A 14,967-nucleotide genomic window follows, 5' to 3' on the forward strand; every position below is an offset into this window, starting at 1 on the left:
GACAACAGGGTCTCAGGAAGTTGCTTAGGTCCTTGCTAACTTGGTGACATCATCATTGAACTTGCCATTGTCCCATCTCAGCCTCCCGAGCCACTGGGATTACATGAGTGCACCACGGCACCTGGATGGCAATTCTTAGTGTACAAGAAAACTGAAATATCAATATGTATGCTATTGTGGAGGTCCCAGTGAGATTGAAAGGTATGGAGATAAGGCGGTGCATGGAGATGCATTCTCTAGGGTGTGAATAGAACATAGTTGTTTTTTTTTTTTTTTAATTTTGTGCTGAGGGCTGCCTGGTGGGTAAGTGCACCAGCACCAAGTTACAACTTGATTCTGTATTTTGAAACAGGGTCTCACTAATACGCCCAGACTGGCTTTACTCTTGTGATCCTCCTGCCTCAGCATCTGGGGTCACTGGGATTTCAGGCAGACACCACTGTGCTCGGCACCAGAACTGAATTTTCATGTGGAATAAAAATACAGTTGGATGAATCTTCTGTTTTTCTTAATGGAAGTGGTGTTCATTTGAGATTAATGAAGGAGGTCAGATTTGCAAAAAAAAAAAAAAGACATTTTTGTGAGTTACTGTGGTCACCATATTTTTCTTTCCCTTGTAAGATGAACAAAGCCAACAGACTATACAGTAATATTCACATAAGAAACACCGTGTACACCGTGACTGGCGTTGGGGTCATAGCCAACACTCTTCTTCTCCTCGTTCACATCTCCTTGCACATTACTGGGCACAGACCTAAGCCCACTGACCTGCCCATTGGTCTCCTGGCCCTGATCCACCTGGCAATTCTGCTCATCAATGGCTTAATAGCTTCGGACATTTTTATACCTCAGGGGGGAAGGTGGGATGACCTTACGTGTAAATTGCTCATCTACCTGTACAGGTTGATGAGGGGCTTCTCCATCTGTGCCACCTGCCTGCTGAGTGTCCTCCAAGCCATAACCCTCAGCCCCAGGAGCTCCTGCTTGGCAAGGTTCAAACATAAATCCTCTCTTCACAACCTGTGTTTCCTTCTCTTCCTGTGGGTCATCTACTCATCCTTCAGTAGTCATCTCTTCATCTCCATTGCTGCTACCCCCAATTGGACCTCAGACAACTTTATGTACATCACAGAATCCTGCTCCTTCATTCCCATGACCTTCTTCCTCAGGCACAGCTTGTCCACCCTGCTGACCTTCAGGGAAGTCTCTTTTATAGGAATCATGGCCTTCTCCAATGGGTACATGGTGGCTCTCCTGTGCAGGCACAAGAGGCAGTCCCAACATCTCCACAGCAGCAGCCTGTCTCCAGTGTCATCCCCAGAACTGAGGGCCACCCAGACAATCCTGCTGCTCATGAGTTGCTTCGTGGTCATGTCCATCTTGGACAGCATAGTCTCCTATGCTAGAATCACACTGAAAGATGATCCAATATTTTACTGTATCCAGATCCTCGTGTCCCATAGCTATGCCTCGTTCAGCCCTTTGGTGTTTATTTGTACTGAAAAACGTATAATTGTTATTTTCAGATACATGTGGGAGAAGACTGTAAACATTTGAGTAGGCAGTGGTGAATAAGTTCTGTTAAGGCAAGAAATTGCGCTGAATTTGGAGTGATTTATCATGACAGAGTGTTTTGAGTCTTTGGTTTAAATGCAATGCAAAGTCTCGCTCCCTCTGTTAAACTATCCACTTGTACATGCAGGGATGACAATTACATCAATGAAAGCCAAACCATGTGCCTCTCTGAGATATTTTGGCAATGTCATGTTTCTCACTGGATCCTTAATAGGGGCCTGTGAGTTGGATGTCACTTGTCATAACCTGGGTTATTCCAAACTCTTTTTAGATACACAACAGTTCCAATGGTTTTCAAATATTGCATCGTCTCCATTATCTGTATTTTTCCTAACTACATTTGTAAACATATTCTACCACAAAATATCACATGATCCAGCACACAAACAATACACATTCAAAGGCACACACACACACACACACACACATTTTACATGCAGGGAATCAAATAGTCATTTCCACATCACTGCTCCTAAAACCATGCTTTAAATATTTGAACTTAAAAACAACTCAACACCTACAACCATAAGAATATGTAAACAATACGCAATGACCTTAAAATGGAAAATATTCTGGAACACGGGCTGCATAGCTGAGTCCTAAAGTTACTATACTCAGTGAAGCCGGTTTAGTCGCAAAAGAACAAACATTGTATAAATGTACTTAAAAAAGGTGGGAGTTGGAGTGGGCAGAGTGACAGAGCAGGAACACAAAAGCATCCCAGAGACCAAGAGAGGGGGCAGTGGGGCACTATCCCTTGGTATGTGGAGAACCTCTATTCAGTTAGGAAGTGAATGCTGTCATGGGTGGTGGTGACTGTTGTGCAATAATCTGAATAGATTCCAGGCCACTTTACTGAATGCTGAAAAGTGGTCAGAATGCTTATGTTATATACATTTTATCCTCATAAAAGTATTTTAATTATCAACTCAGTTGTGGAAAACATTCTTTCTGAAACTATAAAGTAAGGGATAAGACTCTAAACGTGCCACAGGGTTATTTGATGAGCTTTGAAACATCTGAGCTGATTTGTCCCAGGGATGTGAAGATTGGTTTTGAGAAGCTCACTTCTGATCTAAGCCTCTCCCAGGAGAGGTGTTCTCCATGCAGATGCTGTTACAAGCCACTCTGGGTCTCTCAGCCTTCCAAAGATGTTCAGCATCACAGTGGGTAGCTCCCATATTGAGGCTTTCTGGGTGAGAGGTGCATGCAGTAAGAACACCAGGTTTAGACAGTAAGTCACATGTGGGAGTTTACCAATCATGACAGCAGTGCTGTGAAAATTATGAACTTGTCATATATTCTATTTAATTAGAAAAATTAGCAAAATATAAAATACTCTCAAATAGAATGTCTTTATAAAAAAATGTAAGTAGTAAAGGAAGCAAAGAATATGAGTCTAAACATTTTAAAAATCAGAAAAGGAACATAGAAAAGAGGAGAAAGGGGTCCAAAGGATTACAGGACAGAACAAAGTGGCTGTTTAAGTTATCATGAATAGGTGTTAAGTTTGAATCAATTAAACTCCTCAATCAAATGATATTGGGCAGCTGAGATCACAATGACTGCAACACAATCTTAAGATTGCACATCAAGGTGTAGCTGTAAACCAGGACAAAAGGATCCAAGAGACATGTAGAACACCCCACCAAGGGCAGAAAACACTACTCTGATGTGCTGAGATCAGCGTTCACAAGAGGACACACACCAGGTCACAAACAAGCCTCCTCAATCTTAAGGACACTGATATCCCGTCAAGTATATCAACAAGCACCATAGGGTGAATATAAATTAAAGACTTAAAACTGTCCATCCCAACTATGTGAAGATAAAACAACACCTTTTAACCAGTCACACATGGAGAACTCACAAGTGGAATAAGAAATTTCCTTGAGAAAAATGAGGATCAAAGTACCACCTACTATAACTTGGGGCGTGCATCAGGAGGATGTCGCAGAGACGTGAAGCAACACATCTCCATTCACAACAAGATTGAAAAAGAGAACCCTAGACACACACAACCTCAGAACCCTGAGCTTGGAAAGTGGAACAAAGCAACTATTGATGGAGGAGAGTGAACCAGTAACCCAAGACACCCCACCCCTCCAAAAAGGAGCCCAGAGACACAGAAATTCATGATGGAGGGATACACATTGAACAATTAGCACCAAACCATCTTGATTTCCTCCAAATTGAAAGCATCATCAATGGTGAAGATCTGGGGTTTATTCATGGGACACAGGTGGCTCAGTATATGCAGATCATCTATAGGGACACCCAATAGCATACAAATTCCAAGGAAGGAGAGACATTGTCTCAGGAGTGACATGTTCATATATGTATAAACACTAAAGATCCAACAGAATTCCTTTCAGGATTCTGACAGGCATTCAGCAGAACACAAAGGCAACATCCCAAGAATTCTTCTTTGTTTCAGAGAACAATCCCCACAATAAACCATTATAAAGAGCAAAATACGGAGGCATGAACTTGGCCAGGGAAAGAAAACACTTGTACCCAGAAAGTATAATGATGACATAAATTAAAGCAAACATGAATTAGAGGAACCATCCATCGTATTCATGATGCAAAGAGTCAATATCAAAATGTCCATACCATCAGAGTTATGTACAGATGCAATCCCTATCCAAATCTCAGGAGAATATTTTATAGAAATAGGAAACGAGGTAGCTAAAATCTACATGCGACCCTACCAGATCCTGAATAGGTATATCAACCCTGAAAAACAACAAAGCTGATGGAACCACACCCAATTTTTAAATATATTATGAAGCTAAATAATTAAAAGCGTGTGTTAGGGCTGGGGATGGAACTTGGAGATGTAGCACTTGCCTAGCATGCACAGGCCCTGGGGTTTCATCACCAACACTTGAAAACCACACATGCGTACAAAAGAAATAGAAAAGGAAGAATGAAAAAACACATTATGGTATTGTTACATAATAGTAAACCTATAAACTAGTGGAACAGAACGGGGTGCCTTGATAAACATCCTCATACAACGTCATGAAGACATCTTTCAAAGCACTGCCATATATAGCCAATGTAGTATAAATAGTCTTGTCAACAGATATTTGTATGCAAAAGAAAAATGATGGACCCTTTTCCTACAGCACACACAAAGATCAAGTCGAGATGTTTTGAAAACGTAGATGTGAGACCTGAATCTGTGCCAAAAGAAAACAGTTGGAAATCTTCATGACATTGGAAAAGAAAATGATTTTCTGGGATATCACACCCAAAGTACAGGCAACAAAGTCAGCAATATGATGACATGAAACTACAATAGTTCTGTACAGGAAGGTGAACAATCAGCTGTCAACAGACAACACACAGGATGAAGATTACATTTTCAGATCATATATCAGGAAAGAGGTTGATTTTCAACGTTTGGGGCTGGGGATATAGCTCAGTTGGTAAGTTGGTAGAGTGTTTGCCTTGTAAGCACAAGGCCCTGGGTTCAGTCCCCAGCACCCCAAAAATTTAACCTTTATTAAAACCTCAGAACTTAATAAAAAATAATAACTTCATTAAAAACAGCACGAGATATGAATAGATATCTCACCCAAGCAAAAACACGTATGTAGCCAAAGAGCAAAGAAAAGATGCTCAACATCCATCAATTCTCAAGGAAATGCCAATCAGAGGCACCAAGAGGTGAGGTCCTGTCACAGCAGTCAGGAAGGCGATGATGTGAAAGGAAAGGTCACCATGACTGTGGAAGGTGCCCCGTGCCTGGTTGGATGCCTGTCACGGCCCTCGAGAAATTCTGATAAACATCACCATTGTACTTGTGTTTTGTAAGCAAAGTCCAATAAAGAACAGGATCTGAGCAGAAGGGATGGATGGACACATATCTGCTGCCATTCTTTGCCACCCAGATCAAACATAGTGTCTTGGATTCTCCTGGGCATTTCTCATGCATTTGATGCTTCCCTTCAATCCACAGGTCTAGGTTCTCATCATTTATCATTTATCTGAATGCTAGACAACTTCTGTTTTGATTTATCTGGATCCTGGACATATTCTATTTGTGTATGCCCTGTGGATGAATACATCCAGGTTTCTGTATCTGTAAAATGTCATTTTCAATTCTATTCTTGAAAAATATTTGGTCTTCATGTATAACATTTGGAGGAAAAGAGTTGTTTATTTTTGTTTACACTTTTAAGATATGGAGGGGATGTGGGGGTAGAAAGATAGTAGAATGAAACTGACATTATTACTGTATGTATATATGTGATTGCATGGCCAATATGATTCTGCAACATGTACACTCAGAAAAAATGAGAAAAAAATGTATCCCATTTATGTAGGATATACCGAAGTGCATAAATGTTTTCTACTGTCATGTGTAACTAATTAAAAAAAATTTATTTTTTTAAAAATATGGTCTTGTTGTCTTCTGGGTTACAGGGTCTCTGAGAGCAACGTGCTTTCATTGTTATCCATGGCCTCTGATGAGCTGATTTTGGAGGGCATCATCTGCTTTTAAGACAACCTCCTGCTTTCTGGCAGTTTAAATGCAAAGTGCCATTGTCATTTGTGGTTTTTTGACCATATAATAATTCAAATAGAAATACTATGGATATAAGTGACTCTGTACTCTGTGTAATTTTTCCAAGTTTCAAAGACCTTGGAAGGAAGTTGGGTTCTATATCAAAACCTCAGCTTATGCAGGGTAACCCTGCATTACTGAAAAATATTTGCTAGGATTTTCTCACAAAGCATTTCTTGTCCAAAACTAATTTCACAAATTACAAGCTAATAGTCAGTCCTGTACTCAACCACTTAGGTCCATGACAGTGTGGTTGCAAGGATATTTAAAGAGAAAAGGTGGTGGTGGTTTCCCATTCCTGGTGACAAAATATCCAGGAATACAAGTTCCTAAAACTTGGGAAAATAATATTTTATGCCCATTAAACTCATATTTTTGGGATGTCAAGATTTTTGCTGGGGTTACAGGTGTGCACCACTATGAATGTCCCCCATTTCTTTACTTAAAAAAAAAACATTCTCTTTTCTCCCAGAACTGCTGGAGACTTATTCTAAAGTATTGGTAATGTCAATATTCTGAAACAGAAACTATGCTTACAACTTTTTCAAGTTTACAAGGAATTTTGTATAATTCTTAACCTGGTCTCAGCAAGAGGATTTCCATTCATTTTGACTATATTTTGATCTAGGATTCCTTCCATTTCTTTTTTTTTTTTTTTGGTCAATATTCTTTCATCAAGCTTGTAAAAAAAAAACTTAGTCCATTATTTTCCTACCTCTTACTCCCTGTTTTTTCTTTTAGTTTTGGATCTGTAATTATGCAAAGGTTTGAATGTTTATAGCTTATGCACATTTGTTATTAATTAATTATTTTTTGGGAGGGTACCAGGGATTGAACTCAGGAGCACTTGACCCAGCCCCACCCCAGTTATATTTTGTGTTTTATTTAGACACAGGGTCTCACTGAGTTGCTTAGGTCCTCACTCTTAGTGAGGCTGGCTTTGAACACATGATCCTCGTGCCTCAGCCTCCTGAACTGCTGAGATACATGAGTATGCCACTGTGCCTGGCTCATATTTATTTTATTTTTTTGTTCTCTTAAATTATACATGACAATAGCATCTACTTTGATATATTTATACAACCATGAAATAGGTCTTATTCTAATTAGGTTCCAGTCCTGTATTTGTACATGATGTGGAGATTTACTGTGGTGTATTCATATATGTGCAGAGCAAAGTCAGGTCAGGTTCATGTGACTGTCTTTCTTTTTTTCTGACCCTCATCCCTAAATTGTAGAAGACATCAGAAGAGGGCAAGACCTCCCACGTTCCTGGATAAGCAGAATTCATATTGTTAAAATACCATACTACTGAAAGCGCTCTACAGATCCAATGCAAGGATCTTTAATTCCTATTAAAGTCCCCATGATGTTCTTCATATAAATGTCCCATTCAGTTTCACTGCCACAGACTCTAAGAGGGGATGAGGGATTGACAGCACATGTTCTATGGGTTAAGCACCTAAGGGACCTTCTAAGGCAGCTGTCTCCTACCAACATCTGGCTGAATTCTCCCAACACCACGAAGCAGAGATTAAGAGCCACATTTTACAAATGAAGAAACTGAAGCTGAGACATGAAAAAAGTCAAAACCCTGCAGGAGACACTCCTAAAAGAAACTCTCAGGCCTCACAGATTTCCTTTGGGCCTGAGGTTTGTAAAAAACCCAACAAGATTTTTAGGCATTTGCCCTATGACATTCTTAAAGACATCTTGCAAAACGAAGGCTTTATAGAAGCAAGTGATTTATTATGTATATGTACATTACATGCCACAAATGTATACTTTAAATGTATACTTTAAAATGTATTTTTTTTAAAAGAGGTAAGCCAGGTGGGACCTTGCAAGCCTGTAATCCCAGCAGCTCAGAAAGCTGAGGCAGGAGAATTGCAAGTTCAAACCCAGTTTCACCAACTTAGGAAGACCCTGTCTCAAAATAATATACAGACAAATGGCTGGATATGTGGGTCAGTGGTTAAGGATTTGTGGGAACAATCCCCAATGCTCCCCACTTCCCAAAATGAGATAAAGAAAAAAAAAAAGTTGTCATCCACTATTATGATTTTGGATGCAATTTTATTTTATTGTATATTCTCAGACAGCAAGAAATACACAGGCTCACATATTTGAATTGAAACTCTATTCTAGAAACCAGAGCACATTACTTGATCTTTATGTAGTTTAGTTCAGTAGAACACTAATGGAACTCATTGGGTGGGGATGCTTCTGATTGAATTCTATTTCATGGCTTATGAAAATTAGAACCCCCCCAAAAAGAGAAGAAAATGTCCCCAACATTGGCAGGGATTCCAGAAGCCTCCCAGTAATGACAGTTACAGGGAGAAGTCATGGCTGAATTCAGACCCTCATCTCACTTGGGGATCTAATTGTGTATTTTGCTTTCTAAGAAGATGGACCCAAAACACTCTGGGCAGAGTGTAATATTCCTCTCTTTCCTGGCGGGAAAATTTATTCCATGCATCAACTTCACTTAGTTACACTAAAACTAGTTGCTGCTCTTAAGAGGAATCCTGAAGGCTTTCCAGGAACCAGGCTCATGAGCACAGAGCCCAAGGCTGTGGCTTCAGGGAGAGTTTACGCGCTGCTCTGGCGCCACCTCATGTCCAATGCTCAGCTCAGCACGTCTAACGGGGGAAATGACACTAAGCCCAGGGAGCACCAGGTGGGATAGGTTGACAGATGTCCTTGGAATTTTGGAGACTCATGGGGACGCAACTACAAAAGGCGGCGAGGGCCATCTCCTGAAGGAGGCCTTTATCTCAGGTAGGAGGGTCTCGGGGCAGCTGAGTGACACTGTGAGAGGTGACAGTGTGACAACTCAGCAGTGGAAACGTCCTCATGGAGGGTGTCAGGATATCAGGGACCTAAAGGAGCCCACGCCTGTTTGGCGCCTGCACAGCTCTGGTGCCACCTAGTGTCCGAGGCCTGCTCAGCGCCTGAACTCTAGGTCCAGACCAGGAACAGGAGGGGACTCCCAGGAGACACGGGGACTCCAGGCCAGGGGTCTTCACCTGTGTCCTCACTGTCCAGGGCGGAGCCTGCGACACGGAGTGTTGACTGTTTTATAGAGGACAAAACTGTCCACTGTCCGTCTCCACCACGTCGCCGTCACCCCTGTGCCCTCCCCACCCCATACCGTCCCTTAGAGACCCCAGGGCTGCGCTGGCCTCTGTCCAGCCTGAGAGGCGTGTCCTGCTCACAGCTGCAGCGAGTCCCCAAAGTCGCCCTGGCGGGGTCGATGCCGCTCCTGTCCACGCTTCTCCCCCTGCCCAGGGCCAGGACGCACTGCCCAGGTCAGTGCGGGGGACCGCGGGGGCCAGGCTAGGACCAGTTTCTGTCCCAGAAACAAAGTCTCCAAGGCGACATCCCAGGACCCTCCCAGAGACCCCGGGACCACAACCCACCTGGACACACGGAGAGTCCCCCATGTCCGTGAGGAGGGACGAAGGAGGCTGCGCAGCAGGCCCTCAGCCTCCCTCCGCGGCCTCCCCTGTGAGGGGGGAACTGCGCCAGCGGAGCGGACTCTGGGGTCACATCTCGGGCCGCGGGAGCCCCAGGGCCCGCTGGGTCCAAGGCGACCTCTGATTTCTAGACACACTCGCCTCTCCTGTTCATTCACCATGTGCGCATGAGCCCGCCTCGCCCTCAGCTCCCCTGGAGGCTCCTTGTTCCCTGCGACGCGCTCTCCTGGGGACCCCGGGGCAGGCCGCGCCTCCCAGGTGATTCTGCTGGCCCTGCCCCCTCTGCTCTTAGTGGTGGGGCTCCACTCTGCCCCGCTTGGCTCCGCCCCCAGCTGTTCCCACTAGTATGGCTCCACTCAGACCTTCTAGCTCCGCCCCCAGCTCCACCCATTCACGGGGCTCCTCTTGCTCCACTATGCCCCACCTGATTCCCTAGGCCCCGCTCTGCCCCTCCTGCTGGGAGGCTCCACTCACTCTGCTCGGTTCTGCCCCCAGCTCTGCCCATTCGCTGGGCCCCGCGCCGCCCACTGCTCCTAAGGTTTGGCCTCCCAGGACCTCTCCGCCCAGCACTTCGCCTCTGCCCAGCTCCTTTGGCTAAACCTGACAGGTGGACAATAATGCTTCTCAATGACTTCTCAGTGACACTTCCACCCCAGAAGGAACTTGGAGAGGAGTCCCCTGCTCAAGGTCACCTGGTAGAGACGCGAGATGAGGCTGGTGGGAGCCTGCCTGTCTTCTGCTGCCAGTTTACATCCCCAAAGCAGGAGTGAAGCCTGCAGCTGTGGTCCCCCAGGTGCTTCCTGGGTGCACGTGAGGTTTCACAAAGGAAGCACCAGGGTCTAGACTCCTTATGGCATAACGGGACTCAGGTATGATCCTTGCTCTGTGATAGAAAATTTGGACAGAAGCTGGGCATGCTGGCCCTGACCGGTAACCTTGGTGGCAGGGGAGGTTCACGCAGGAGGATCACAAGTTCAAAGCCAGAGCTCAGCACTGTAGGGAGGTAATGTTGCAGGTAAATGGATGGCGTTGGAGAAGATAATGCTAAGTGTAGTCAGGCAATCCCAAAAATACAAGCCGAATGTTTTATCTGATATGAGGTAACTGACTCATAGTGGGGTAGGGAGGGGGAGCATGGGAGGAATAGATGAACTCTAGATAGGGTAGAGGGGTGGGAGGTGAAGGGACGGGGCAGGGGTTTAGCAAGGATGGTGGAATGTGGTGGACATCATTATCCAAAGTACATGTATGAAAACAGGAATTGGTGACTTTATACACAGAGTTATGGAAAATTGTACTCTATATGTGTAATGAGAATTGTAACACATTCCACTGTTATATATTTAAAAATAAAAATCAGGTAAAAGTATTTTTAGTTGTCTATGGACCTTTTAAAAAATTATTTATATTTAGTGCTGAGAATTGAACCTAGTGCCTCACGCATGCTAGGGAAGTGCTCCAAAACTGAGCCACAAACCCTGCCCCATAATTTTCTTTTTTTATTTTGACTGAGTAATATTCCATGGTGAATATATAACCACATTTTCTTTATCCATTCATCTGTTGGAGGGCAGTTCTGTTGGTTTCATAGCTTAGATGTTGTGAATTGAGCCGCTCTACACATGGATGTGGCTGCCTTAGTGTATTACAGTGGATTTTTTTTTAAATATTTTTTAATTGTAGTTGGACACAATAACTTTATTTTTTATTTTTATGTGGTGCTGAGGATTGAACCCAGCACCTTGCATATGCTAGGTGAATGCTCTACCACTGAGCCACAACCCCAGGTCCCCATACTGTGTGGATTTTTACTCCTTTGTGTATATACTGAGGTGTGAGATAACTAATTCAAATGATGGTTCCATTCCTCGTTTTCTGAAGAATCTCCATAAAGCTCTCTATAGGAGTTGCAAAAATTTAAAAAACCCACCAGCAATGTATTAGTGAAAATTTCCCCCTGCATTCTTGCTAACATTGATAATTGCCATCCTCACTGGATTGCTGGACTATCCATGTAGTTTTAATGTACATTTCTCTAATTGCTAGAGATGTTGATTATCTTTCCATGTTTGCTGACCATTGGTATTTCTTATCCTGTGAAGTGCCTGTTCAGTTGCCTTGCCCATCTGTTTGGTGTCAAATAGATGAGTTCTTTGCATATCCTGGAGATGAATGTGTCTATCTGAGGGGCAGATGGCAAAGACATTCTCCCATCCTGTTGGCTCTCTCTTTACATTCTTGTTTTTTAAAAAAATATTTATTTTTAGTTGTACAAAACACCTTAATTTTGTTATTTATTTTTATGTGGTGCTGAGGATTGAACCCAGGGCTTCACATGTGCTAGACGAGTGCTCTACCACTGAGCCACAACCCCAGCCCAATATTCTTGATTGTTTCCCATTTATTTATTCTTGATTTTCCTTTTGCTCTTTAGGGATCTTGCTAATGGAGTCTGTTCCTATACCAACATGATACTGAGTTGGGCCTATATTTTCTTCCAGTGGACACAGGGTTTCTGGTCTAATACGTAGGTCCTTGGTCATTTTGAGTTGAGTTTTATGCAGGGTGAGGAGGCATAGAGGTTAAATTTGATTGACTACATATGGATGGACAGTATTCCCAGCACCATATTTTTTGAAGAGTTGATCCTGGAGAATTCCTTAACAATGAAAAGAAATTGGCTTATTTTTTTTTGCTTCCTTTGCTATCATAATAATGGATATTTTGTTATTTTTATCAACCTGAAACAGAAGTGAAATCCTGGGGCTGAGCTTAAAAATCTTAGAAGACATATTACCCCAACCACATGGTCAATGTGAGAGTGGACCAAGGAAGATGGTCTCCCATTTTAGAGAGAGGACCCCCCCCCCAGAGCCACTTGGAATCCATGGGAGGAGCCAGGAACCACCCGTCCCAGAGTAAAAGTGTTATAATATATGACGTGGGTTTGACCTAACTTGAATATGGGATTTAAAAAAAGGAGAGAATGCTTGTGGGCTACATGATTGAGAGCCTTTAGATCCCTCACACAGATGTGTCCAGGAAATTAAGAGAAAAGTTGTGAGTTCGATTCTCCCCAGGTTGCTCCTATCCACCAGAGACTAAAGTAAAAGTAAGAGTCGGGTGACATGTTCCCCTGGGGGAAGCCACGGTTCTGTGATCTCCAGTGGGATCTTGTCACCTTCTTGCAGAAGCTAAAATTAAAGCCCTACACAGAGGTGAGTTAAAGACGTCTTTTCCTTAAAACAGTGCAGGATCCACTAAGGTCCCCTGACTCCCCATGCGATCTGCCCAGGTAAGTGCCTTTCTCTTCCTGAGATGCAGCACCAGTGTGTGAGTGGGCTTCTGTGATTGTGATGAACAATCAGAATAACCAAATTATATGATAGGTTCTAACATAGCTTTAAGTTATGCATCCAGCTCTACACACTCAACAGCTTAGAGGACTGTTTAGAATTCAGAGGAAAGTTTTGTTCTTACTAGATTTTGCCCATTAATTTGGTGATTCATGAAAATTTGTTAATTTTTTAATAAGAAAAAAAAATATTTTAAGTAAATCATTTTAGGTTTCTATCCATTTCTCAGACTACAGGGAGTTTGATTTGCTTCTCTGTTAGTTTTCAAAGTGCATAATAATAAGGGTCCTGGTTATTTTCTGCTTCAGCATTATGAATCCATATTCCTATTCTCCCAGGAAGAGATAAATGTTAACCCCAGAATTTTATTAAACACACTGGTTTTTCCTTCTCTTTTCTCAAAAACTCAATCCAAAATACTTTAAGCATTTTCTTCTAATACTGAGATAGTGAGAAATAATAGCATACACCAAAATATCTTTTAATTGATCAGAAGGAAATGATATGGTTTATTTTTTGCAAATATGATACTTATAAAGAAAGTTTATTCTCACGTTTTAGAGAAATAGCAAATAGCATTTTCTTATGCTGATGTATGTTGTCTCCATTTTGATCTCACAAAAATAAACCAATGGTGCTCTGGCTGCCATAAGGTTTTGAACTAGAGCAGGGACTAGGGGTGCCATTGCTTAATATCACAACCAAGGGACAGTAGTGACCACCCCTTCCTGGCTTCCAAAGGTCCCATGGTCTCCTCCCTCCAGGTCATCAAGGAGACAGGGGATGATAGTGGAGAGGTGATGGTGAACTTGATCTGTGCGATAACAACAAATGACATCTGCCCTTTCATGTATGGAATGCACATCAGGAAGTAGGGATGCAAATCACAGTATTTACAGGACGGTGTCAATGGGGCACCTGATAAAGCAGCTATGACCCCTCCCTCCCTCCAGTCCATGTCTCTCCACATCCAGGCCCTAGAAGCCCAAGGTGCTGTGGGTCTGCTTTCCTCACCACTGAGTGGGGTGTACTAACTTTGGGATTGTTCCCTAGTCTCTGGCCCCTGGGTGATGGCATGTATTTCTGTGTTGTCCACGACTTAGACAGGGGCAGAATGTGAAATATTTAAGTGATGGCTCCTTGGTCAGGGCAGGAAAGGACTAGATTCCCATTCTTGTTTGTTCTCCACTTAGGTTTCTCCTCTAATCTGCCCTCTTAGAATTTCCTTGTTCTTCCCCACTGGACCCTCCCTCACTGGGACCTGTCCCTGAACTTGTTTTCCAAAGTATTCTCTTTGGACTTAGGTCATCCTATTCAGAACCTCCAGTCTGAGGAGAGCTTGTTTCCACCAGGGTTTAAGTCATGACCTGGGGCTTGGCCCATCAGGGCTGCCAGGAGCTGCTGCAGCACCTCTCTCCCCAGAACTGAGGAGGGGGTCTTGGATCATCCTGGTGCTGGACAGACTTCTGTCTGCACCCTGATCACATGGTCGGACTAGTCCTGGCAGGTGTGAGTGGGGTGAGGCACAGCCAGGAGGGGACAGGCTCAGAGGATTTCTTTTAACTTGCTTTTATGAAATGTTCACATTTTCAGGTCGTTTTCTAACAAAACTGATAAATTAGCACAGAAGTAGCAACATTGCATTCTTTATAAAACATCTACCTGTGAACCATGGAGGGACCTGATACACACATGTGTGACCTGCACAGTGTGCAGATGGCCAGCTGCTTCTCTGCCTGCTGTGTCCTGGTTCTGCAGGGAGATAATGCCTGTGGGGGACCTGTGAGAGCATCTGACTCTGCCATTTCCCATGATCAGCACTTCACTAAAATGATAAGGTTTTCCAGCTGTAACCAGGAAATTTCTTCTATAGCAAAAAGAGTAATTTTTCAGTTGTTTTCAGGCAATGCTCCCAAGAAAACCCAGTTCTCTACCTGTGTTTGCAAGTCCATGGGCCCTCCTGGCTCCAACCCTC

General features: G+C 43.2%; 1 protein-coding gene across 1 annotated transcript; it reads left to right on the forward strand.

Annotated features, from left to right (window-relative positions):
- Nucleotides 1-621: 621 nt before the first annotated feature.
- Nucleotides 622-1,557, forward strand: LOC144251501 (vomeronasal type-1 receptor 94-like). The gene has a single exon (XM_077794375.1). The coding sequence runs from the start codon at nt 622-624 to the stop codon at nt 1,555-1,557; it is 936 nt and encodes a 311-aa protein (XP_077650501.1).
- The last annotated feature ends 13,410 nt before the right edge of the window (nt 1,558-14,967 follow it).

The sequence above is a fragment of the Urocitellus parryii genome (assembly GCF_045843805.1).
Source record: "Urocitellus parryii isolate mUroPar1 chromosome 16 unlocalized genomic scaffold, mUroPar1.hap1 SUPER_16_unloc_2, whole genome shotgun sequence".
Classification (NCBI taxonomy): domain Eukaryota; kingdom Metazoa; phylum Chordata; class Mammalia; order Rodentia; family Sciuridae; genus Urocitellus; species Urocitellus parryii.

What these genes read in the sequence shown, in the direction of transcription:
- LOC144251501 (XM_077794375.1), top strand. Translation starts at nt 622, where the DNA reads ATGAACAAAGCCAACAGACTATACAGTAATATTCACATAAGAAACACC.